The sequence below is a fragment of the Oryctolagus cuniculus genome, chromosome 11, assembly GCF_051225735.1.
Source record: "Oryctolagus cuniculus isolate XC-2025 breed Fujian yellow rabbit chromosome 11, ASM5122573v1, whole genome shotgun sequence".
Classification (NCBI taxonomy): domain Eukaryota; kingdom Metazoa; phylum Chordata; class Mammalia; order Lagomorpha; family Leporidae; genus Oryctolagus; species Oryctolagus cuniculus.
Window position 1 is genome coordinate 113,647,439 of NC_142877.1, and position 24,431 is coordinate 113,671,869.

The 24,431-nt window shown below is 63.0% G+C and overlaps 2 protein-coding genes across 8 annotated transcripts in view; both read right to left on the bottom strand.

Moving 5' to 3' along the window:
* Nucleotides 1-426: 426 nt before the first annotated feature.
* On the bottom strand, nucleotides 427-10,445 carry LOC100350735 (apolipoprotein L3). 6 transcript variants are annotated; one of them, XM_002711435.6, is made up of 4 exons: nucleotides 10,109-10,356; nucleotides 5,987-6,079; nucleotides 3,652-3,778; nucleotides 427-2,084 (listed from the first exon to the last, which is right to left on the bottom strand). In XM_002711435.6, the coding sequence occupies exons 2-4, from the start codon at nucleotides 5,994-5,996 to the stop codon at nucleotides 1,193-1,195; spliced, it is 1,029 nt and encodes a 342-aa protein (XP_002711481.3). In that variant the 5' UTR covers nucleotides 5,997-6,079; nucleotides 10,109-10,356; the 3' UTR covers nucleotides 427-1,192. The 6 variants fall into 6 exon arrangements, with proteins under 6 accessions (XP_002711481.3, XP_017197598.3, XP_017197599.3 ...); XM_017342109.4 differs by lacking the exon at nucleotides 10,109-10,356 and adding an exon at nucleotides 6,958-7,107; XM_017342110.4 differs by lacking the exon at nucleotides 10,109-10,356 and adding an exon at nucleotides 6,782-6,864.
* A 4,536-nt stretch (nucleotides 10,446-14,981) lies between these two features.
* MYH9 (myosin heavy chain 9) overlaps nucleotides 14,982-24,431 on the bottom strand; it is an 87,703-nt gene continuing 78,253 nt past the window's right edge. The window contains exons 28-41 of one of the 2 annotated variants that reach the window (XR_016217020.1): nucleotides 23,312-23,518; nucleotides 23,055-23,159; nucleotides 22,685-22,837; nucleotides 21,568-21,816; nucleotides 20,501-20,713; nucleotides 20,199-20,411; nucleotides 19,895-20,056; nucleotides 18,756-18,884; nucleotides 18,047-18,135; nucleotides 17,840-17,963; nucleotides 17,425-17,633; nucleotides 16,838-17,016; nucleotides 16,584-16,756; nucleotides 14,982-16,292 (exon numbers count right to left, since the gene is read on the bottom strand). Coding sequence is in view for 1 of the 2 variants with exons in the window: in XM_051845941.3 (XP_051701901.3) it covers nucleotides 16,175-16,292; nucleotides 16,584-16,756; nucleotides 16,908-17,016; nucleotides 17,425-17,633; nucleotides 17,840-17,963; nucleotides 18,047-18,135; nucleotides 18,756-18,884; nucleotides 19,895-20,056; nucleotides 20,199-20,411; nucleotides 20,501-20,713; nucleotides 21,568-21,816; nucleotides 22,685-22,837; nucleotides 23,055-23,159; nucleotides 23,312-23,518 (2,253 nt within the window). In the remaining variant the exon portion in view is untranslated. The remainder of the gene's footprint in view (nucleotides 16,293-16,583; nucleotides 16,757-16,837; nucleotides 17,017-17,424; nucleotides 17,634-17,839; nucleotides 17,964-18,046; nucleotides 18,136-18,755; nucleotides 18,885-19,894; nucleotides 20,057-20,198; nucleotides 20,412-20,500; nucleotides 20,714-21,567; nucleotides 21,817-22,684; nucleotides 22,838-23,054; nucleotides 23,160-23,311; nucleotides 23,519-24,431) is intronic. The other variant, XM_051845941.3, reaches the window with a different exon arrangement.

Genomic DNA, 24,431 nt, shown 5'->3' on the forward strand with positions numbered 1-24,431 from the left:
CCGTCAGGCCTGGGAGCAGCCTCCGGTCCGCCCGCCCTGGCCTGGAGCTCACCGTGACCAGGTGACAGGAGCCACAACATGCCAAGGGCCGCAGGGCACCGTCACGCTTACCCTAACTCCGAGGGCCGGTCAGAGGAGGACGCGCAATTCCGAACGCCTGACCTTGGGTTTGCCTCACTGTAGGCCCGGTGGGACCTTCTCACCTGCTCAGCATTTTCCTACTTGGGAGGAGGGGGAACGGGAGAACTCCCCTCTGCTGGTTTACTCTCCCAACGCCTGAGTGGCCTGCAGCTGGGGCTTGCCGGGGCCGCAGGAGCCCAGGGAGGCCATGGATCCCTTGCCTGTTGAGCCCCTGCAAGGAGGTCCCTGAGGAAGGGAAACTGGGCGCTCAGAGCCTCGACGAGAGAAATCCATGAGCACAAAAAGTCTCTGCAACTCGGCCAACTTTTATTAACCCGGAGCCAATGCATTGCCTGGATGCAAGGGGAGCAGAGGCCGCCGGATCTGAGCTGTGGTCGTCTCCAGCACCCGTCCCCAAGCCGATGAAGGAACAGGCTCAGGGGGGCGGCATCTCTGTACCCAAGCTGCTCGGGCTCCCCAGCACGGCCTGTTCCTGCACCTGGCTTCGCACTTTTTCCCCTGGAAAGCAACCGCTATTACGTCATGGCGTTAGGAGCTTCCCTGGCACTGGGCTGGTCCACAGCGCACTCTGCTCACGTGCCCCGTGCCTCACTCCTGCTGCCACCATGCCCACCGTCCCACTCCCGAGACAAGCCCACTGGTGGAGGAGGCCGCCCTGGAGAGCAACCCCAGGGAGAGGCTTCCCCCTGGCTGGGACATCCGGCCAGGGACAGCATCAGCAGGGCGGCCACCATTGCTTCTTCCACCTCCCAACCAGTCCAAGTCTCTGGTTTTCTCCCATTTTTGACTCTTGGGGCTCGCTCCCGCGTGCCTCCCCCTCTCCACGGCCCCACTCTGTTCATCAGTCCTCAGTGAATAGCGCCCCTCCCCCTCCGCAGTCCGGGCTCCAGGCTTCCGCTTTCTCTTGGACCCCATTTGCCACCTGCATTCTCCCGGCCTGGTGTTCAAGTTCCATAGATGTGATCTCGCTCCCTTTGTCCCTCTAAGATGTTTCTGTTTGCCCAGGCTGTGGTCAGCGCACCCCACCCCCACCCCCGGCGCCGCCCGGGAGTCACAGCATCCACTGCATTGGGTCCGGCTGCAGGCTTCTATGGATCTCCGTGAGCTCCTGCAGCTTCCTGGCCAGCTCCTGGGCCCGCTCCCTCAGCTCCTCAGCCGACTTGGACTTGGCCCCCTCGTGCAGGTGCTGCGACTCTTTCACCAGGGTGACCACGTCCATCAGAAGGAAGATGCCTGCGGTGGCGAAACCCATCATGCGGGCTCCCTTGCTCATTGCCAGTGCGGTGCCGCCAAAGGCTCTCTGGACCTGCCTGCTGCTCCGGGCTGAGATTTTCCCAGTGGTCATGAGGCGCTTGGCGCTGGCCACTAAGCGGGAGTTGGTCTGGGCTATCTTGAGGGCACGGACATTCTTCCCGATGCCTTGCAGGACTTGGATGCAAGACTTGGTTATGGCAATGACTTTGGGCACGCTCTGACCCACGGCCTCGGCCACCTTCTCCACCTTCTTGACGCTGGTCGACGTCAGGCGGCCGGCTTCGGCTTCGGCTGAGATGGTGGTAGCGTGCTCCACAATGCTGGTGGAAACTCCGGTCACCGCAGCTGCTGTCCCCAGCCCCAATCCCGTTGCTGTGAGCGCCAGACTGGCCCCTACTGTCACAGGGGCCAGAGCCAGGCCAGCGATGGTCAGGATGCCAGAGACAGCGCCAGCACTGGTGGCCACCACGTTGGAGATGGTGCAGTTCCGGTGCACCTGGTCAACCTTATCTGCAAGGGCGTGCAGCTTTGCTATGCACTCCTCCAGCTCGGCTTTCGCCTGAGGAAACTCGTTCAAAAACCTCTCCCTTTCCAGCAGGTACTTCTGGAGCGCGACTTTGTCCTCCACGTCCAAGTCCACGTCTGTCGCAAACTCCGTCAGAGCATCACGCAGCGACTCTGCCTCATCCCTGCAACATTAAGGGTCAGTTTGCTTAGCCACGAGACGGGCTTGGGAGGCTCAGCCTGTGCACACCAGGGCTTTCGCTACAAATCAAGAAGGAGAGGATTTTACAAATGCAAAGCATTTCTATTTCAACGCTGGGCAGGTTTGGTACATCACAGGCTCTCTGTAGTACTTATTCAATAAGGAAGTAAATAAATAAAAATCGGCTGGCGCCGCGGCTCACTAGTCCCAGTCGGGGCGCCGGATTCTGTCCTGATTGCCCCTCTTCCAGGCCAGCTCTCTGCTGTAGCCCGGGAGTGCAGTGGAGGATGGCCCAAGTGCTTGGGCCCTGCACCCCATGGGAGACCAGGAGAAGCACCTGGCTCCTGGCTTCGGATCAGCGCGGTGCACCGGCTGCAGCGCGCCGGCCGCGGCGGCCATTGGAGGGTGAACCGACGGCAAAGGAAAGACCTTTCTCTCTGTCTCTCTCTCTCACTGTCCACTCTGCCTGTCAAAAAATAAATAATAAATAAATAATCATTTTAAGATATTTGGGGGAGTCCTGTGATAATGAGAATAAACACTGATCTCGCCTGGTCATCAACTTACTACACTATACTTTTATCATTGCTCTTTATTTTTTATAATGTTGTCTGTTTATTTGTGAGGCAGAGAGACAGACTGAGAAAGAGAGCCCCCATGCACTGGTTCACTCCCTACATGCCAGGAGCCAGGAGTACAATCCAGGTCTCCCATGTAGGGAGCAGGAACCGTTACTTGAGCCATCATCACTGCTTCCCAGGGTCTGCGTTGGCAGGAAGCTGGAGCCAGGAGTGGGATCCAGGAATCAAACCTGGGAATTCCCATGTGGGATGCAGAGGCCAGAGGCCAGTGTTGTGGCACAGCGGGTTAAGCTGCTGCCTGCAAGGCCGGCATCCCATATGACTCTGGATCGAGTCCCGGCTGCCCCACTTCTGGTCCAGCTCCCTGCTAATGCACCAGCGAAAGCGGGAGATGACGGCCCAAGTGCTTGGGCCCCTGCAACCATGTGGGAGACCTGGATGGAGCTCCAGGTTCCTGGCCATTTGGGGAGGGAACCAGTAGATGGAAGGCCTCTCTCTCTCTCTCTCTCTCTCTCCCTCAACTCTGCCTTTCGAATAAATAAATGTATCTCTGGACATAAATCATGAGGTCCAATGCCTGCGCCCTCCCTCTTTGAGAGTGCCCTCCTTCTGCTTATGGAACAAACCTTCCCCGGCAGCGCGCTAACCTGCAGCAGCCCCCGGGCCTCTGCAGGCTGCATGGAGGCCTGCCGAGCGAGGAGCCCGGACCTCCTGCGTCTGCTTGAGGACACACCGCGGGTTTGCCCAGTGACAAAACTGCCTATCGATGCCTTCTCAGAAGGGGCCCCAGCCGGGAAGCCAAGCGTGACCCCCTGGTGGGCTGTGGGGAAGGAGCCGCTTCAAGCGCAGCCATAGGAAACCACAGGAGGCGGGTGCCCGCCGTGGGAACGCCAGGCGCGCCGGGAGACGTGGGAACGCCGGGCGCGCCCGGAGACGCGAGTGGCACGGCTGGGGCAGCCAGCAGGTTACCCGGACAACTCCGCCTCCTTCACGAATATCTGCCAGGCTTCGTCTTCCGTCAGCAGGAGCTGCAGGTCCTCTCTGCTCACCTCGTCCTGGAAATACCTGACGATGTGGGCGATGGAGCTTTCGTCCTCTGTTTGCAAAGAACACAGAGCAAGGTAGGGCAGCGCTGGGGGCGCGCGTGCCTCTGAGCATCGGTGGTGCCATGCGCCCGAATCCTCGGGGAGCAGGCGTCACCGGGGTGTCCTGATGGAGTCACGGGGGGCGGGGGGGGGGGACCGACCGAAGCCCTAAAGCCCCGTGGCTGTATTCGGAGACAAGGTTTCAAAAAGGTGAAGTCGCACAGACGAAACCAGGGGCAGAAGGTGCGCTGGTGCCAGGGACGGCCTCCTCCCCTGCGGTCTCTCTGCCTCCCTCCACACACACAGGACAGAAAGGACCTCTGCCGGCCCCACACCCTAGCCCTGCCCTCACCTTGAACCTGGACTTCCGGCCTGCAGGACCGGGGGCGATGGGCACTGCCTGCTGGGCGCCCCAGCCCAGCCCGGGTAGCAGAGCAGCTCTGGGGGAGGTGCCTGGGGCTTTGCCAGGAGCCAGCGTCCTCAGCCCAGAGCAACCCGAAGGCGGTGGTTTGGCCTCAGAAGGGGAAACTTCCCACGACTTCCAGCCCCTGCCTGGGGCCTTCTGGGCCTCACACCCTTCATTCTGGGGTCTTCAAGCCTGCGGTTCAGCCATGAGTGGGCTTTGGAACAACTTCCAAAACATTCTATTTGTCTCTGCTTCTCAAATAAATACATTGTTAAAAATTCCAACAATTTCAAAAACGCCTGTGATTTCTGCACTCTATGCTGTCATATCTCTGTGGTTTTTTTTTTTTTTTTAAATAAAAAAATTTCAAGGGGCTGGTGCTGTGGCGCAGTAGGTTAATCCTCTGCCTGCGGCGCCAGCATCCCATATGGGCGTCAGTTCTAGTCCCAGCTGCTCCTCTTCCAGGCCAGCTCTCTGCTGTGGCCCGGGAAGGCAGTGGAGGATGGCCCAAGTGCTTGGGCCCTGCACCCACATGGGAGACCAGGAGGAAGCACCTGGCTCCTGGCTTTGGATCGGTGCAGCTCCAGCTGTCGCAGCCATTTGGGGGGTGAACCACGGGAGGAAAACCTTTCTCTCTGTCTCTCTCACTAACTCTATCTGTCAAATAAATTTAAAATTTTTTTAAATCTTTAAAAAAAAGTTTCAAATGGTAGGGCGTTGAGTGAATCACCCCATAAAGACTTTCTGGGAATCACGAGGGTGGGTGGGTGGGCTGTGGCATGGTCCCTGCATGGGGGGAGGGGTGCCGGGGACACAGCTCTGACCCTGTGACCTCTTTAACCTTTAACCTTCTTTAACTTTAACCTTCTCCCTTCCAGGCTGGTCGCAGGGGCCCCGCCTTCCCACTGCCACCTCACTACCAAGCCCAAGATCATCCTGTTACCCTCAGGGACCCGCCAGCCCCACGCCCAGGGTCCAGGGCTGCTCTGGGGCGCTCCTGGCTTCCTCCCCTCCCTGTCCTGGTGCCTCTGGGGCTGCTCTGGGAGCCTGGAGCCGGGTGCTGCCGCAGTTCACGGAGGGGGAAGAAAACAGGGGAGGCTGGTTCCGTTCGCGTCTGCATTCGCCTTGCACACGGGGTGTTTGAGATCCACTGACCCAGCCCCGACCTGAGGCAGACACACCGGAGCAGGTGCTTCTCACTGGCCGGGCAGGTGCCCTCACGGGTGGGGGCCACCTGCAAGTCACAGGTTCTGGACAGAGGGCACGAGAAGCAGCACTCCGGGAGGACCTGGGATGGGGGGGTGCCTGGCCGGGGCCGCGTGCACCTGTTACACGGGATCCTCACAACCTCACGGGGAAAGCCTGTTCTCAAGTTCCAGGGTGGGGAGGGAGGGAGCTCCCGGCCACACGAGTGGGAGTGGACAAAAGTCAGACTAGGGTCCCCAGTTCAGGGGGCCTCTGGGCCACTCTGTCTGCTGGGCCCCTGTGAGCAGAGGGGCTGGTGTCAGGGCCTCAGCTGCCCGGAGTGGCCCGGGGAAGTGAGGGGCAGGAGGGGCTCCCAGCTTGCTGGTCTGCTCCCCTCACCTGCTGTCCTGTGCTTCCCTGAGCCCCACTGAGCCACCCGCTGGGTAGCAGGGGGAGGGAGGAGGAGGAGGGGCCCCGGAAAACCCCGGGAGGCTCCTCTTGGTCTCTCTGGAGGCTGGAGGTGCCCTCACCAGGCCAGTTCTTTCCCCGATTGCTGCTCAGGTCCACTCAGCCCTGGGGGAGCCACCCTGGGCCCCAGGCGCGAGCAGGGAGGAGGAAGGGCTGCTACCTGGGTCCATGGCACCTCCGCCTCTCCGTGGGCCTTCCTTGCAGCTCCGCAGTCTGCACCTTCAGGATTGGGCGAGAAGGTTCGGCTTCACCCCTGGCGGAGAGAACACAGCAGTGGGCAGCATCAGCTGCAGGGGCCAGGGCTGTGGCGGGGCCTCCCTGGATGGCCTCAAGGGCCAAGGCCGCAGGAGACTTAGTCCAAAGCACTTCCCCGTTCCCCTGGGCTCGGCCAGCTGCTATTTAAAGAAATGTGTTCAGTGGCACCTAAGCCAAGACAGAGTCCTCCTGCCCAGTGAGGGTACGGGACAAGACAGGGAGTCACCTGGTAACTGTGGCAACGAGAAAATCCTACATGGAGGGAAAGATGGGAAGGAAAGTCCCGGAAGTCGTGTGGGGCTGGGCGCATCTGTGTGTCCTCACGACAGCTAACATCGGGTGTGTGACAGGCAGGGCCTCTTCTGTGTTGGAGCACGTCTGCTCCTCTGAGTTGCCTTTGATGAGCCCCCAGGGTCAAGTTCACACAGCCCATGGTGCTCCGGCTTCCCCGCTCCCCGCCCCGTGGTCACCTCGGTTCCAGGCACCTGCGATGCCTCCTGCTGTCTTGACCAAGACCTGCACTCCTGGCCTGCAGGCCGGGGCCCCGGCTGCTCGCTGCCCCTGGAATGCCCTCCCTCTCCTTAGAGGCCCAGCTCAGCCCTTCCGCTACCCCCGCCACCGCAGCCCCCCAGAGATACGGGGCTTTTGTGGTGGCCTGTCGCCCCTGAAGTCTGCTCCGCGCTCCTCTGTAAGTTCCGACCTGAGGCGTGGCAGGCGTCACTTGGACAGGAAAGTCCCTGGACCACACAAAGCGATGACCACACCACTGCCCTGCAGTGGAGTAATTCTGCTTGTTCACCCGAGTTGAGTAATTCAAGTAACCCCGCCCTCTTGGCCCAGAACAAGACGAGACACCACGGGAGCCACCCCGCTGACCTCAGGTCCTTCCGGGAGTTTGATTGGATTTCTGGGGGTTGCCCATTTCTTTCCTTGTTCCGCATCCCCGTGGGCTCCGTAGATTTAACACGAGGAGAAAGGGAAAGTTTGACAAACGGGGACCCGGGCTGAAGTCTGAATGACGCTGGCTGTGGGCTGAGCGAAATGTTCCAAAGTCCCTCGGCTCCCCGAGGTGACCCAGCTGGGGGTGGGGCCCTGCCTGGCCCTCCAGCCTCACCCCTGTGCTGCTCACTGCCGGGAGCTTTGGGGGGGGCGGGGGAGGTCACCTCCTTACTGCACTGGCGGCTCCTCTGAAGCCGCTCCAGGAAGCCCGGTCCCCTTTGGTCTCCAGTAGGGACCCATTCAGTAACTCCTACGTTTATAAAAAGGAGGAAAAATAGCCGGCGCCGCGGCTCACTAGGCTAATCCTCCGCCTTGTGGCGCCGGCACACCGGGTTCTAGTCCCGGTCGGGGCGCCGGATTCTGTCCCGGTTGCCCCTCTTCCAGGCCAGCTCTCTGCTGTGGCCCGGGAGTGCAGTGGAGGATGGCCCAAGTGCTTGGGCCCTGCACCCCATGGGAGACCAGGAGAAGCACCTGGCTCCTGGCTTCGGATCAGTGCGGTGCGCCAGCCGCCACAGCCATTGGAGGGTGAACCAATGGCAAAAAGGAAGACCTTTCTCTCTGTCTCTCTCTCACTGTCCACTCTGCCTATCCAAAAAATAAAAATAAAATAAAATAAAGGAGGAAAAGACAGCTTCTCCAAAAATCAATAAATCTCAAAGGGATCTAAACGCAAACCAGAAAGAGGAAAAAAAAAAAAAAAAAAAAAAAACAAAAAACTATGAATGTGCTAGAAGCCACGGTAGCAGCCTGTCGAGTTGGGCAAACCTTGTCAATCAGGACATGAATCCCGAAGCTCTAAAGGAGGAACTTGGTAGCCTGGATCTCTTAAACATCAGAAACAGCAAGAAGCTGTCAACAAAGCCAGAGCAAGGGGCACGGACCAGAGAGGCTGCTCGCAACACCTGCAGGAGGCTGATGATGAAGTCCACACCACACAAGAGTCCCCTGACCACTGTGAGAGCCGATTGTAAGAAATGGTTAAGAGATCTGAATGAATGGGGCTGGCACTGTGGCACAGCAGGCTAAGCCTTCGCCTGTGGCATGGCATCCCATATAGGCGCCGGTTCGAGTCCCAGCTGCTCCACTGCCGATCCAGCTCCCTGCTGATGGCCTGGGAAAGCCATGGAAGGGCTTGGATTCCTACACCCACTTGAGAGACCCGAAGAGGCTCCTGGCTCCTGGCTTCAGACAGGCCCAGCCTTGGCCATTTGGGGAATGAACTGCGGATGGAAGACCTCTCTCTCTCTCTGTCTCTCTCTCTCTCTCTGTCTCTCTATAACACTGCCTTTCAAATAAATAAATCTTTAAAAAAAAAAAAAAACTCCTCTCTCTCTCCCTCTATAATTCTGCTGTCAAATAAATAAATAAATAAATCTTTAAAAAGACGAGAGATCTGAACTGAAGCCCAAATGACCACTCGCCGTGTGAGAAGATACCCAAGCTCCTTGAGACCGAGAGGACGTGCAAGTTAACGCCAAGAGATGCGTTTTGAACCTGTTCATAGCAACAGCGCCTGCCTGGCGGCAGGTGCGGCTGCAGAGCCCCTCATGGGGGAGCGGCCGGGTTCCAGGTTCCTGGAGGACGATCCACAAGACCCGTCAGCTCCAGGACCTGCCCCGGCCAGCGCCCAGCAACTACACAGTGCGCAGGGGAGGTGGGCCAGGCTGCGGGCTGCAGTGTTCCCGGAAGCTCCGAGGAGCAAACTCCTGGGCTGTCCAGCCAGGGAGGAGCCGACCAGTCAGAGACGGGTCATGCCCAGGAGTACTACACTGCCCTGAAGAAGGAGGAGAAGGGAGAACAGCAGCGTGGAGTGAACCACCCTCAGCGGCCTAAGGCTGGAGCCGGGTCGGATGGGCAGGTAGCAGAGAGAGAGAGAGAAAGAGAGAGAGAGAGAGAGAGAGAACGGCTTACATGACTGTGGTTGCCCACACTGGAAACGGCATCCCACACCAGTGGTACCCCAACACTCCGTCATTCTGAGATCCAGGCAGGTGGGGCCCACCCTGCCCCCCAGGGCACCCTGTGGATCTGAGGCCAGGGCGCCGCCAGCTTCGCATCTACTCCTGTTTCCCGCGAGCCCCGCAGGCACCGCGGTTCTAACAGCTGCACCCGCCTTGTTCCTGCTGCGCCACCGCAGCCCGCAGCAGGCCTGGGCCTCTGCCGCTGGCGAGAGGCCGAGACTCAGGGAGGCCAGGGGAGCCCCGCGCGTGGCAGGCCGAGGGGGCTCAGCCCCGGCCTCTGACTCTGCCTGGTGCCCGAGAGTGCAGTTTTTATCAGTTCCACCTTCTGGCTTGTCTCTGCTCCTGCACACCCAGAGGGCCACGCACAGGCCCCCACGGGCATCACGGCCGCGGGGTGGCCTCTGCACTTCCAATGACAAAGCCATGATCACGTGACGGACACCAGGCAGCGTCCCACCCCCCTCGCTGCGCACCCCCGGCGTCTCCTCCTCTGGGGACACACAGGACACCCCGGTTTTCCTCCACCACCCTGCAGGCCTGCAGGGAACCCCAGCTGAGCACCAGGAAGCACAGTCCTGCTATGCACCTGCTCAGCCCCCCGTTGTGGGACCCCGGGCCAGTCACGCCCCTCCCAGGGCTCGGCTTCCCTGCGGGGCCTGGCCCAGTGTGGGTGCTCAGAGCCAGAGTGGATGAAACAACCCGGGCTCCTTGTCTCTCGGGAGAAGTCCTGTGTTGTCCCTGCCAGGCCCTCCAGGACAGGCAGTCTATGGATCACCTGCCGTCCCCCCCCCCATGCCTGCCTCAAACTTCCCAACAGGACAGGCACCCCCAATGTCCACCTTCCTTCTGGGGTCACCCAGCCATGTCTCAAGCGGTCTGGAGTCCAAGTTCAGCCAGGAGAGTCATGAAACTTTCCCCTCCGCCCCCAGCAGTTTCTCTCCCTTCTCCCTCTCTCTACACTGTTTAGGGGCTCGGGGGAAGCGGGGAGCAAGAATCCACGGCAAGAATCCGCTTTCAGAGCCGTGTGGGGATGGAGAGGAGGGGGAGTCGCAGTGTCCCCGGCTTACCAGGCAGTCGGCCCTGGTCCACTTGTCCCCGCAGTGTGGTTCTGGTACCAGCCGCGTCTGTGTAACGACAGATATGCCTGCTGGCCCGATGTACCTGTTTACCGGAAAGGGAAACCGAAAGGGAAACCGAAGCTTCCAAGCAGCTCCTGCTCATACCAACACAGCAAACACACCGTGTGCCAACCAGCCTCAGCCCAGCCCTGCTGCTCCCTGAGAGAGGCCACCCTGGCCTGCCCACCCAGGCCTTGCATCCTGGAGTCGGGGACTACTGGGCACCAAGAGTGCTACCCAGGGCAAACTGGTGCTGTCACCAGCGCCACCTAGTGGAAGCTGGGAGGGCCAGCAGCCAGGGGCGGCCGGGCTCAGACAGGCTGGGGACTAGGAATGCGCCCAGTGCTCACAGCCCCGAGTGGCCTGCGGAGTTGAAGGGGCAGCCGACGGCCTGGCCACTTAGGGGCCGGCCGCCAGCAGCAGCCCGCGCACAGTCTGACTGTCTGTCCTCAGCTGGGAAAGCAGGCTCTGAGCAGCAAGTGCCGACTTAGGGCGGCTGAGAGCCCAGTCCGAAGATGCCAGCGTCAGACCCATAACCTTCATCTTGGTGTTGGAGATAAGAGCAACATGTGTGCATCTGTTTTCAGTGTTATTTTGTTTATTTGAAAAGCACAATGACAGAGAGAGAGAGAGAGAGAGAGGGAGAGAGAGAGAGAGAATCTTCTATCCACTGGTTCATTCCCCCAAATGGCAGCAACAGCCAAGCCTGGTCCTGTCCGAAGCCAGGAGCCAGGAGCTTCCTCCAGGTCTCCCACGTGGGTGCAGGGGCCCAAGCACTTGGGCCACCTTCTGCTGCTTTCCCAGGCCATTAGCAGGGAGCTGGATCGGAAGTGGAGCAGCCGGGACTCGAACTGGTGCTCTGATAGGGGATGCTGGTGTTAGTGTTGGCTTAACCGCTTTGTCACAGCGCCAGCCCCGTGTGTGTTCTGTGTTAATACAATGTCCAAGAGAGTTTGACACGTCTGCAGAGCTAACGGCAGCCTCTGGATTTAAATTTCTATTTAAAGTAGGTAACCGAGGGGCCGGTGCTGTGGCGTAGCCGGGTAAGCTGCCACCTGCGCTGCCGGTATCCCATGTGGGGCCTATTCAAGTCCCAGCTGCTCCTCTTCCAATCTGGCTCCCTGCTAATGGCCTGGGAAAGCAGTGGAAGATGTCGAAAGTCCTTGGGCCCCTGCACCCATGTGGGAGACCTGGGAGAGGACCCTGGCTCTTGGCTTCAGCCTGGCCCAGCCCCACAATAAATAAAGTATCTTTAAAGAAAAACAGAGGCGATCGGGTCTCCGATGGCGGTGCCTGTGTTCCGGCGGAAAGGCCGTGAGACTCTGAGCATGTTGCAAAGAAGACTTAGCCCGGAATCCGGATGCGGCCTCACGTGGAGCAGAAGGAACGTGGAGAGGCAGCATGGTGGGGAGCAGCTGTGACAGCGACAGCAGCAGGCAGCCCAGGACCCCGTGCCAAGAGGCACCACCAAGCTGCAACCCCCACTGGGCATCCCCAGGAGCTGAAGACAATGGCACGAGCAGGACGTATACCACGTCCACGGTGGTGAGTGACAGCCTAGGCACAGCGCCGCCCTGATGCCCGCCCACTCACGGGCGGAAATGAAACCTGGGCGACCCGTGCGATAGGAAAGTCCTCAGCCTTGTAGAGGAAGGGGCGCTGCACCTGCTACACGTGGAAGACCCCGGAAGGCATCCTGCCACGGGAAACATTCCACTTCCACGAGGTGCCACGAGGTGCCAGGGAGCAGGGTGGGTGCTGCGCGCTGCGGGGAGCGGGGGCGGGGGCGGCACTGGACGGGGGCAGAGTTCCAGCTGTGCAAGATGAGAGAGAGGCGGTCTGTGATTAACTTCTATCCCAAATAAAAATAATTTGTAAAGATTTTATTTATTCATTTGAAAGTCAGAATTACACACAGAGAGAGAAGAGGCAGAGAGAGAGAGAGAGAGAGAGGTCTTCCATCCGCTGGTTCACTCCCCAGTTGGCTGCAACGGCCGGAGCTGCGCTGATCCGAAGCCAGGAGCCAGGATCATCTTCCAGGTCTCCCACGCAGGGCCATCTCCGGCTGCCTTCCCAGTCCCATTAGCAGGCAGCTGGATCGGAAGTGGAGCAGCCAAGACTTGAACCAGCGCCCACATGAGACGCCAGTGCTGCAAGTGGCTGCTTTACCGCTATGCCACAGTGCCACCCCTACCTTGCATAACCACAGGAGGCGGGCACGGTGCGATGCAGGGGCCTCCGCGGTGAGCCCTGCTGGAGTTTGGCCAGTTCTTGCCCGCACTCATTTTGCTGTGTTCCTGTTGGGTCTCGGGCCCCTGGTCCCACACGCAGACCCCCAGAGCCGCCCCCACAGGGGCCAGACTCTCCCATCACCACAAAGCAACCCCCTGCCTCCCTGCACAGCTGCTCCATCCGGGCCCCCCCACGCCCCAGCGCCCACCAGTGTCCGTGCCGTCCCTACAGCTGGGTTGCTTGAGAACATCTGCTCAGCGGAATCACATGGTGCAAGCTCTCCAAGCTTTCTTAATTCCAGAACATTCCTAGCAGGCAACACCATGGCCACCAACAGTCAGAGCATTGGTCCCAGCTCCTCCCACCTACTCACCTGGGATGTGTGGGCGTGAGGGCATCTGATGCAGGGGCTTGACTGGGCTGCCCTGGGATACCCAAGTGGTCACTCCTTCACAGGTCACAGTGCCTGGACAGGAGGGGCCCAGGAGAGTCCACACCAAGGCCACGGGCCACCCAGAGGTGGTATTCTGTAAGAGTGGCAGGACTCAAAGGCCAGGCCAGGGTTGCCGCCACGGGCCGGACCTCCCACGAGCCAGGACGCTGCTGCTGAGCTGGGGGACCACGGAGCTCCCTGAGAAGCCATGAGCAGACTCAACAGTGCGGGTGGCTCATGGGCGTCAGCCACGAAAGCCCACGCAGCCAGGCCGCCTGGCAGGTGGGTGGTGTTGCTCCCACGGGTCGACCAGGAGTCCGGTCTGCGGTGCGGCTGCCACCCCAGGGCACTGATTTCTGCTGCGCTCTTTCTTGCACTGGGCTTCCGCCACCTGGGTGCTGAGGCTGAGTCCAGGGTGCTGTGTGCACAGTCAGCCATCCCTGCGGTCCTCCCACTCGCTGCTCTGCCCTGCTCTCGTTGCCCCCGCCCCGTCACCTCCTTCCTCCCGAGAGGAGACCCCCGAATGAAACAGGCAGCTTGTCAGCCCCCAGCCCCTGCCAGCACCTGCATGGGGAGGTTGGGGGTGCCTGGCTGAGAGGAGTGGGGCTGACACTCGGGGTCTAAGGCCGCCTTGGCTGTGCGGGCTCCGCCCTGTGGTCAGCTGCAGCGGCTGGGGGCGGGGCTGCCAGCGAGCCCGGCAGCCTGCGTCCAGCAGGGGAGAAGAGAACGCTCCTCCACCTGGGGCTGCCGGACACCCCCGCTTGTCTCGCCCACCTCCTGCAGGAGCCTGCTGTGCAGAGCTGGCCTTGCAGGAGGCAGCCGGGTGTTAGCACGGGCTCAGATCTGGAGCTGGACTTTGAACGCTGTGCCGTGGACACAGAGTGGGGCCGCACACAGGGAGGGGCGTGGTGGTGTTTGGGAGGGGCCATCACAGGCTTGTCCCTCCTGGAGGTCTTTCTGTGTGTCCCCACCCTGACCCCCCGCGTCTCAGGTCTGAGAGTCACTCACAGCTACAATCGCAACCCGCAGGGGCCGCCAAGGGCAGTGCCCGGAAGACCGGGTAGCTGGCGGCCGTGGACGGCTCTGGGGGCCGACAGAGTGCAAGGGTCCACGTGCTCCAGCAGGTCCCTGGAGCGCAGGAACGGCCGAGACTGACAAAGACCGTCCAGCGACCTTGTTCCAATGGGGTCTGATTTCAGGGCGTGGAGCGGGGTCTGGGACGGTTCCTCCCCAGAGCCCGCGGCGAGCAAACGATACTGACACCAGGCCAGCAGCTTGGCTCTCGTGTCCTCCGCCCGAGGCCAGGCGCACCAGGCCAGGTCCAGGTGACAGCACACACCAAGCTCACACAGCACGCAAGCCACTGCTTCCCCAACAACGGGGCACCAGCTTGGGCTGAGCCCAGACGGGGCGCGACCCACCCGCTGGGACCTCCACGGGACAACGGAGCGTGTCACGCTGGCGGACACCGAGCAGACAGTGCACGAGGCTGCAAACCCACCGTCTGACCAGTCAGGCGCCGACGGACACTTGCTGAGGGTCCTCACGGGCGGGGCACTTTCTCCTCCACCTCTGCCTTCACCCCCCCTGCTCCCGACCTCTGGGGAGGTGGGACAGGGATGCCCTCACAGGCACCACACCCCCGCGCCCTGCAATGCCCACGTACGTCGAGTTCTCCCGACAAGCCCCGGGGTCGGTGACGGCGACAGCTGCCATCTAAAACATCGCATGGAAAATCCTAGACGTGAGCAACAGGCAGGGTTGTCCTTGCACACGGTCTGAGTGGCACGCTGGTCTCGCTCCTCTCCAGGTAGTCACTCGGGAGCTCCTCGCACTCTGTCCCCGCCCCTCCCAGGGCAGGTGTTGTCAGGTGACTGAAAGCCTGGGGGGTCATGCCTGGGCCCCTCGTCTCTATCCCTGGGCCCTCCGGTGTCGCACGTCCAGCAGGTGCTCACCAACAGAAACGAGCCTAGTGCCGCCGCTGGTGTTGCCGGCACCTTCAGTCTGCCCCAGCCTGCCCACGGGTCTCTCTCTACCGCCCCCGCCCCCACGCCCGCCCCCAGCCTTGCTGGGTACCGGAAGCCCCCGCGACGCACGGCGCAGGTGCCTGCCACAGCAGCACGGTGGCCCGCCCCCGCGACGACACAGACACGCTCATAGCACATGGTACTGTTTATTGTGGTGCTCAGTGGAGTCTCCGTAAACCGGCTGACGTAGTGGTGACGCCGCGCACATGCTAAGGCACTTTCATTATATAAAAAAGGGGAGGGTGGCGCTCTGGTCACTGCTGTGCCAGCGCTGGGACCTGAATTCAGAGCTTTGCAGGCATATGTGGCTTGGATACAGGCTTCATGATTTGTTGAGTTGTGTCCTTTCCAAAAAAAAAAAAAAAAAAAAAAAAATGCCTTCTTGCCCTAAGTAAGTCTTAACGCAGCATATACAGAACAGTTAGGAATACAAGTCGATTCAGCAACCAGTGTAGACCAGTGCAGGACGAGCTACTCTCCTCTAAACACGGTTCCGAAGGAAAGGCAGTGATAGACTCGGAATTCGATCATTTATTACAAGAAGGGGCAGAAAAAAGGAAAACTTTCTCTTGCAGAAAAAATCCGAGCAGGTGGCAGAGTTGACTGGGCTGAGTGAGCGGTGCCCGAGCGGGCGCGCGGCCGTGGGCGGGGCCGCGGGCCCACGCTGACACTCTGGCGAGTCCCTTCACCGTTAAAGACATTTGGTCCCCAGGAGTGCCGGCCTTTCCCACCGGGCCCGCAGCCTCGCTGCCCTTGGCGGAGGAGGGGGGGGCATTGCACTTGAGACGTCTTCGAAGGGGCGAGGGGACGGCGGGACAGTGGCGCTGCCTGCCCCAGCACTCCGTGCCCTGCACAGAGGTGGGGCCCCTGGGCCTGCTCCTCCGGACCACCCCGGCTCACGGGAGTGGGGAGCCGCTGGGGCAGGGCTGAGGTCACCGCGTGTGATTGCCAACAGCGGAGGAGGGAGGAGGGGGAGAGCTGGCAGAGGTGGGGAAGGCGACAACGCGGCTCGGGGCTGGGCTATCAAAACTCCTTTAGTCTGAGAAAAATAGATTCATAGAAAACTCACTTGCCCGCCCCGCGGCCTGCCTCCCCCACCTCACCACCTTGTGCTTCTGGGTGAGAGAGGGCCGGAGACCCCGTGGGTCACTCTCGCCCAGGTCCGGGCCCAGGCCCCTGACTCTTTGGTTTCAGATTTGGGAGCTGGGGGAGGGGGAGCTGGAGGGGCTGCAGCAGAGGAAGCCAATGCCCTGGACAAGGCCTGGGGGAGTCGGGGTCACGGCAGGCCCCAGGGGGTGCTGCGGGGAGGCTGGGGGAGGGTGCCTATTCAGCAGGCTTGGCCTCAGCGCCATCGGCTTTGCCGTCCAACTCCTCGTCCGAGCAGTCGCCAGCGCCTTTCCGGGCGATTCGGCGGGGCACGACGAACGGGAGGTCTCCACGCCTGGGGGGGTCAAGGGCAGAGGATCAAGGTCAGTGGGGGACGCGGCCACGCAGCCGGACTCGATGCTGAGTGGGGAAGGGAGCAGCTGACGGCTGGAGCCGCCGTCCGGGCGGGCAGGTGTCTCTCAGGCGAGCAGGACGTGCACACTTGTCGCAGAACACGTGGGTGGCGGTGCCGCAGCCGTCTGGCCTCGAGACGCCGGCATGCAGGCCGAGCTCTGCCCCAGCCTACGTCCCCGCGGGCGCCTCCCGGTCCCACCGCGCGCCTGGCGCTCCGCCGCGCCGCACTCACCGGAGCTTGTTCTTCAGGGAGCTGACCTCGCGGTTCATGGCGTCGGCCGTCTCGGTGGCGTCCTCCAGCTCACGCTGCAGCTTCCGGCGCGAGGCGTTGGCTCTCTGCGCCTCCTCCTCGGCCTCCTCCAGCTGCCGCTTGAGTTGCTTCAGGCGGGTGGACGCCTTGTCGGCCTGCGGAGGGGCGCAGGGGCCCGGTGAGGGCTCTGGGCGGGCGGGCTGGCGGGCGGGCGGCCTCGCGCCCGCGCCCCTCACCTGGTCCTTGTACTGCTCGGCCCCGCGCCCGCGCCCGCGCCCGCGCCCGCGTGCACCCGCAGCCCCGCACCTGGTCCTTGTACTGCTCGGCATTGCGCCGCTCGTCCTCCACCTGCAGCAGCACGTCCTTGAGCTTCTTCTCGGCGCGGCGCACCTGCTTGGAGGCGGCCTGGCGCTCCCTGCGCGGCGGACACGGCTCAGGGACTCCGGCCCCCGCCCCTCCGGCCCCGCTGGCGCCCACCCCCAGGGGGCCTGATGCCGAGGGCTCGCCTTCACCGCACACCCACTGCACGCTTTGTCTTTAGCAGGGGCGGGTGACGATGTCCCTTTGACAGATGAACCGGCTTGGGGACGGGAAGTCAGGAAAGGGAACACGGGTCCGGGGCCGCCTGACTCCCACTCATCCCAAAGGTGTGGGCCTTGCTAAGCCCACAGATGGATGTCCGGGGGGCAAGACGTGGACAGCCACCAAGGGCCCCCAACTCAGAGGTGCGGCCCGAGCCCCCATTCCCCAGCATGGAGGAGACAGCTGGCCCGTGGCCGGCGTGGGGCGGACCCGCGCGGGGACACCCCGGCCGGGCACCTACTTGGTCTCGCTGTCCAGCTGCTCCTCCAGCTGCGCGACCTTGGCCTCCAGGGCGGTGATGGCGGCCTTGTACTTGGACTTGACCGTGCCTTCCATCTCCTGCAGCTTCACCTTCAGCTCCTTGTTCTGCCGCTCCAGCTGCTGGCGCGCGTTCTCGTTCTTCTGGGCGTGGCTGCGCTCCAGGTTCAGGTCGGTGTTGATCTGGTCGATCTGTGGGCAGGAGGGGCCGTGACCACGAGGCACGCCGGGGCGCGAAGCGGGCAGGACTCTGCTGGGCCCCGCGAGGCCGGGAAGTGATGCGCCAGGTGCTCCCCAACCCCCAGGGGAACCACGGGGAGACGGTAGGGGTGCCAGGTGCCCGTCCGTCCCTAAGCGTCGGCCCACCACTGTGCAGCAGGCCTGGGCCCACCGCCCACCTGCAGGTTGGCCTTCTTCAGCCGGTCGTTGACCAGCTCGGTGTTGCCCTGCTCCTCCTCCAACTCCTCCTCCAGCTGGGCGATGCGGGCCTCCAGCCGCCGCTTCTCCTCCAGCGCCAGGGCTCTGGGGAGGGTGGGGAGAGCTGAGAGGGCCCGCCGGGGCTGGGGGACACGTCCCGGCCCCCTCTGCCTCCTCACCGGGCTTACCCTTTGCCGCTGCTGTTGGCGATCTCGTCGGCCAGCTCGTCGCGCTCCTGCTGGGCCTGGCGCTTGGCGCGCTCGGCGGCGGCCAGCTCCTGCAATGAGGACCCGGATGTGCCCGGCTGGGACCGCACTGTCGCCACGCCACGCCCCCTCCTCTCCGCAGGGCAGTGCCCCTGAGCCTGTCTCCTCCCATGGAGTCCTTTCTCATGAACTCCCCTGGCTGCGGGCTGGTTCCTCCCTCTCGGGGCACAGCTGAGCACCACGTGTTTACAAGAGCCCTATCCCAGGAGCTCAGAACCCCGCCAGGCCCCGCAGGGAGCCCACACGGCCAGAGGTGCTCGGTGCTGGTGCCTCTGCAGCACTCGGGAGCCACGAACCGCACACTGTGGAAGAGCTCAGGCCCCCCCCCACCGTGCCTCCACGATGGCCAGGCATCTCCCCCTGGTCAGGCAGGGCGGGCTCTTTCCACTACGCCTCGATTCACGGGGAACAAGTTCACCCCACCCACGTTTTCATCACCCCAGGGAGCCCTGCTCTGAAGCAAAACCCTGGAGGGAACCCTGGAGGCGTGGAATCACCCCCATAGACCAGGGCCCGTGTACCCATAGACCAGGGCCCGTGCACCCATGGACCAGGGACCGCGCTGCTGGCCCTGCCCTGGAGGCTGCGGCTGCCACCTGCTGGCCACGCCGAGCGCTGCGGGCCGGCTCACCTCCTGCAGCTGGATCATCTCGGCCTCCATGCTCTTGAGCTTCTTCTCGTTCTCCTTGGCCTGCGCCAGGGTCTCCTCGCGGGAGGCCCGCGTGTCCTCTAGCTCGCGCATGTAGTCCTTCATCTGGGCCTGCGTGGGGAGCACAGGGTCGCACGGCCGCCCGCCACCCTCCCTCCCCGAGCGGGACACCTCGCCAGCAGGGAGGTGCTGGCTGTCCGCCTGGCGGTGTATTTAGCCAACTCGACTGTCAAAGGCAAAGCTGTGCATGCAGACAACGTCAGCCTACACTGCCTGCACCTTCCCGACCGAGGGTCTGGACAGTGCACTGTCGCCGGTGTGCAGCGCCGTGTCCGTGCCAGCCCAGGCTTTCAGACTTTCCGGAACTTCCTGGAACGCACACTCACTACCGGGGGCCAGCCTGCAGGCTACCAACTCGAGGGCGGGAAATGGGTTTGCTTTTGTTATTCCCTGTTCTATGCCTTCGCTACAGACATCCCTGGTAGCTTTTTTTCTCTATTGCAGACGACTGCGCAGCTGGGACTTCCCGAGACAAAGGGCACGACCCTGGCTGTGCCTGGCCGGACGCCGGCAGCTGCAAAAGCCACCAGGAGTCAGAGCGCCGTGCTGGGGGCCTCGCCAATACCGTGCGTGGCTCACGTGGCACAATGGGCCATCTCGGAGCTGGCTTTCATGCATCTTCTCCATCGCTGGGAGAGAATCTCCCACAAACGTGCATGGCGCCAGGGCCGCCTCTCGGAGCCTCTGCCCACTGTCCGTCAGGGCCAGCCTGTGTCAGGGGCTGGTGCCCCCTGGAATCCTGCCTGCGGGACTGCCTCCCCCACCGGCACGGCAGGGCCAGGTCTGTCCTGTCTGCTTCCAGACTAGTACCCCGGCCTCCACGTGCCCACTGTGAGAGGGGCCAGGAGCACCCCGACCTGGACCTGAGCAGGGCAATGGACTCGCAGCTCCCCTGGGCAGGCCCCTGCGTGCAGCCGAGCCCCAGCCCCAGCCCCGCCGGCCCCGCCAGCCCCGCCAGCCCCGCCGGCCCCGCCAGCCCCGCCGGCCCCGCCAGCCCCGCCAGCCCCGCCGGCCCCGCCAGCCCCGCCGGCCCCGCCAGCCCCGCCGGCCCCGCCTCTCACCTGCAGCTTGCGCAGCTGCTTGATGGCCTCGTCGCGGCCCTTGTTGGCCGAGTCGATGTGCGCCTCCAGGTCCTTCAAGTCCATCTCCAGCTTCTTCCGGGCGGCCACCGCCATGGAGCGCTGCTTCCTCTCGTCTTCCAGCTCTGCCTCCATCTCCCGCACCTGCGGAAGCGCCCACGTGTGCTCGGTCCTGCCCCATGGCGTCCACGGGGCTCCGGAACCAGCGAGCCCGTCACTGGCCCCCGGGCAGGCGGAGGGAGGAGGGAGAGGCCTGCCGGGACCCGGGGCGGCCCCGCACACGCACCTGCCTGACCAGCTGCTTCTTCTTCTCCTCGCTCTGCTCGTCGCGGCCCTGCAGGTCCCGCTCGAACTGGGCCTTCATGGCCTGCAGGTTGACCTCCAGCCGCAGCTTGGCGTCCTCGGTGGCCTGCAGCTCGTCCTCCAGCTCCTCCAGCTGCGTCTTCATCTCCTCCACCTGCTGCTCCAGGGCCCGCTTGGACTTCTCCAGCTCGTGGACCTGGGCCAGCGAGCGCGGTCAGGGTGGGGGCCGCCGCCGCTCCCCAGGCCCGTGCCTGCCCACGCCAGCCCGCGCGACCCTGCACTCACGCTCTTGCCCACGTCGTCCTTGGAGCTCATGAGGTCCTCCATCTCGGCGCGGAACTGCTTGTTGAGCCGCTCCAGTTCTGCCTTCTGCTCCACGGCCTCCTCCAGGGCCCGGGCCAGCGACAGCGCCTTGGTCTCCTTCTCGCGGGCCTCGGCCTCGGCCCGGTCACGCTCCTCTGCGTACTTGGCCGAGATGGTCTTCTCCTCCGCCAGGAGCTGGGAAGCAGGTGGGCACCGTGAGGCCCAGAGCTGTGGGCCACCGTGGGCACCCCAGCCCGGCCCCGGCTCCCAACTCGGGCGCGCAGGTGCAGGGCTGCTGCCTCGGAACGCGGCTGGTTCCAAGGATGATGCGACGCCGTCCAGTGTGTCCTCGAGGCTGGACAAGGGCAGGGCTCGCCTCGACCACCACCTCGTAGCAGCGACTGAACTTTTCAGTGCTAACGGCCTTCATGCCTCATGGGGCTGCTTCCATCAGAGCCCTCCAGGGAGAGTGGGCCCCGAGGACGTGGCAGCTGGCCCTTCTCGACATCCGATTGGCGCTCGTCTTAAGACCAGGCAGACACGTGGCCTCCTCTTCCGGCGCCTTCAGCCCCGGCCCTGTGGCATCTTCCCCCGCCTTCCCGTCCTGCCTCGTCAGGACCAGAGGGTGCAGCCTGCAGCAGCCGTGCTGGTGAGGAGGGCCCAGCAGCCAGAGGCCACCTGCGCACACTGACGTCCCGTGTGCAGAGCCGCGGGCGCCGGGCGCGGCTTCCTGAGCCCTGTCTATGCTATCCTTCCGTCCGGCCCCACAGTCCTCACCTCCCTGAGCTGACTCGGGTCTTGTGGGAAGGGGAAGACACAAGCACACGTCAAGAAAAACGTTAGATGACAGTCAAACTGGCTCAGTACAGAAAACACACAGAACCCAACAGCGGGCAGACGCGTCCCGAGCCTTCCCATCGCGCTCTTCCCAGCTCGTCAGCCAGCTGGGCTCCGGGGGCTCCGGGCACCCGCCCTGACGTCCAGGGGCCCGAGGCCGGAGCGTCGGAAGGAGGGAGGGGACGCGGGAGGCCCGCGCGGCCGCCACGCACCTGGTCGAACTTCTTCTGCTTCTTCTCCAGGTTGGAGACGCTCTGGCGCTGGTGGTCCAGGTCCACGAGCAGGTCGTCCAGCTCCTGCTGCAGCCGCGTCTTGGTCTTCTCCAGCTTGTCGTAGGCGGCCACCTTCTCCTCGTGCCGCTGGCTCAGCCCCTCCAGGTCCTTCAGGACCTTCCGCCGCGCCTCCTCTGCCGTCTCCAGGCACCCCACGCCCTCCTCCATCTTCTTCCTCATGTCGGTCACCTGGGCAGGGGCACGGAGTGAGGAGGCACCCAAGAGGGCCCCTGGGCAGGTAACAGGCCCGGCTCCGGGGCCCCTGAAGGCTGGCCTCACCATGAAGGGCACCCAGGGGCCCACGCCATTATGCCAAGTGGGTCCCCTCATCACCCGCGTCTGCCGCAGGGTCAGGACAAGTGGGGCTTCTGCCGAGGGCCTCTGTCCGTGCAAGGAGCAGGGCAGGACTCTGGGTCCCATCTGCACCCAGCTCTCGCTCTGCAAAGGCTGAGCCCACAGAAGGTGCCCCCGACTTCCCGTCTGCCAGGGTCAGGCCCCACGCCCTTCAGGGTGCTGTGTGCCGGAAGGAGACGTATGCACCTGGAGACGTAACTGCGACCACACACGCACACCGGCCACCCCCACCCAGACTCTGGAGTGGACTCAGCCCATCCTGACTGCGACAAGGTAGTCTAAGACAGACTCTTGGATAGCAGCCCTATCTGTATCTGTATCCGTATCCGTATCATCGATTTCACAGCTCAGAGGACCCTGTGCCTCCGTCTCGTACGGCTTTAATGCAAATAACACACACAGCATGACCACGTCAGCCAGCTGCGGAGAAACGCGGCTGTCACCTGGCACGGCGGCACTAGCAGGGACAGCACCACGACATTAACCCAACTGCTACTGGACACGGCTACCACCATGGCTGCGGGCCTCCATTCTCATGGACGCAATGCTAACTGGTAGCCAGGGCCGGGCAAACATGGCACGCTACAGCCCCCAGCGAGGTTCTCGGGACTCCTCGTTCTCCCCAGGGACTCCGGGCCGAGTGCGGAGGGCGGGCCATGCCCCGAGCCCGGCCGGCACCCAGACGGCCTGCGGAGCCTCGCACCTGGGCCTGCAGGGTGGCGATCTGCTTCTCCAGGTTGTGCTTGGCCTCCTCCTCCTCCTCCAGCTGCTCCCTGAAGGAGTTCTTCTCGTCCTCCATCTGCTTCAGCTTGGTGCTCAGGCCCAGCTTCTGCCGGGTCTCCTCCTGCAGCAGCTCCTGCTCATGGGGACAGAGGGCCGGGGTCAGGACACGCACCACGTGCACAACCGACACGGGGGGACCTCAGCCTGATGGGCCAGTCACTGAGAGGCCTGCTGGGAGGCGGGGCACCAGAGAGGACGGGCGAGCAGACGCGCTCTGCCAAGGCCCAAAGCTCTGGCAGCTGCCGCCGCCACGCGGGCACAGGGGCCTCCCAGGGGGACTGCAACCTCACCTGGGTGTCCTGCAGCTGGGACTCCAGCGCAGAGAAGTCCTTGGTGAGCTTGCTGGACTTGCTGTCAGACTGGTTGAGCAGACCCGTCACGTTGTCCAGCTCCACCTGCACGGGCAGGGGGAGAGGCGACTGAGCCCGGCCACGAGCGCTCTGGCAAAGCTGGGCCTGGGTCACGTGCCGGGCCACGGAGGTCCTGCTGGGTGGGCAGAGGAGGCAGAGGGGACGAGGAGAGGGAGCGAGGGGCGGCAAAGCCTCACCTGCAGCTTGGTGACCCTGTCCGCCAGCTCCGTGCGCACGCGCTCGCCCTCGCTGAACTTGACCTGCAGCTCCTGCAGCTGGGCCTCCGCCTTCTTGCGCTTGTGCTCGGAGTCCCCCTTGCCCTGCTGCAGGGCCTTGACCTCGTTGGCCAGCTCCCCTCGCTCGTGCTCCAGGGTCTGCTTGGCCTTCTCCAGGTTGGCTTTCACCTGGGCGAGGAGGGCAGGGGGCGAGGACGTTAACGGGGGACGCTGTGTGGCTGGTTTGTCTGATGCCACTGGAAAAGCCACCCACGCTGGGTCCAGCCCTGGACTCTGTGGGCTCCAGCCGGCCCCACCTGTCCTCTGCTCTCCGCTGGCGGTGACAAGGGCTGTGTATCCTCGCTCCGCCCAGCATCCCTACCTTCACAATACTCCCCCCCAAGCCCTGCTGGCCAGGGAGAGGGAAGGTGCTAGACTGGGTGTTACTGTGGCTGTCACGACCCTAGCAGTATTTGCAACCCAGTGACGGCACCCGACTTCCAACAGAGCCCCTCAGAAACCTGCTGTTCAAACAGTAACATGGCATTCTCTAAGTCACAGAAGTGGGGCAGACATTTGGCCTACAGGGTAAGGCACCCACGTCCTCCCCAGCAGTCCCTGGGTTCAGCTCCCAGCTCTGGCTTCCTGCAAGCCCCGAAAGGCAGCAGTGACGGCCCCAGAGTTGATCCCTGCCACCCACGCGGGGACCTGGATGGTGCTCCCGCTACCCAGCTTCATCCCCAGCCGGGGCCAGTGTACATGTTTGGGGACTGAACCAACAGCTGGAGTGCCCTCTCCCTCCCAAGTAAAGAAATAAAAATTTCAATATCTAGAAACAAAGTAGAGTTCACAAAGCAAATACAATAATCGCACTCTACTCTGCACCAAGTAGACCACGGGGCTGTGGGAAGATCAGCCAAGGTCAAGGGTAAACTGGGCCCTGGGCAGGAGTTGAAGGGAGACAGAATATATTTAGGCCCCACGTGGAAGAGCCTTGAACTTCCCCAGCTGCCACCACCAGACATGGAGCTCTGCAAGGCACAGGAGGCAGGACTTGGGGACCAGCTGGGTACACGGCCCTGGGGTTTTCCAGGGAGACCCC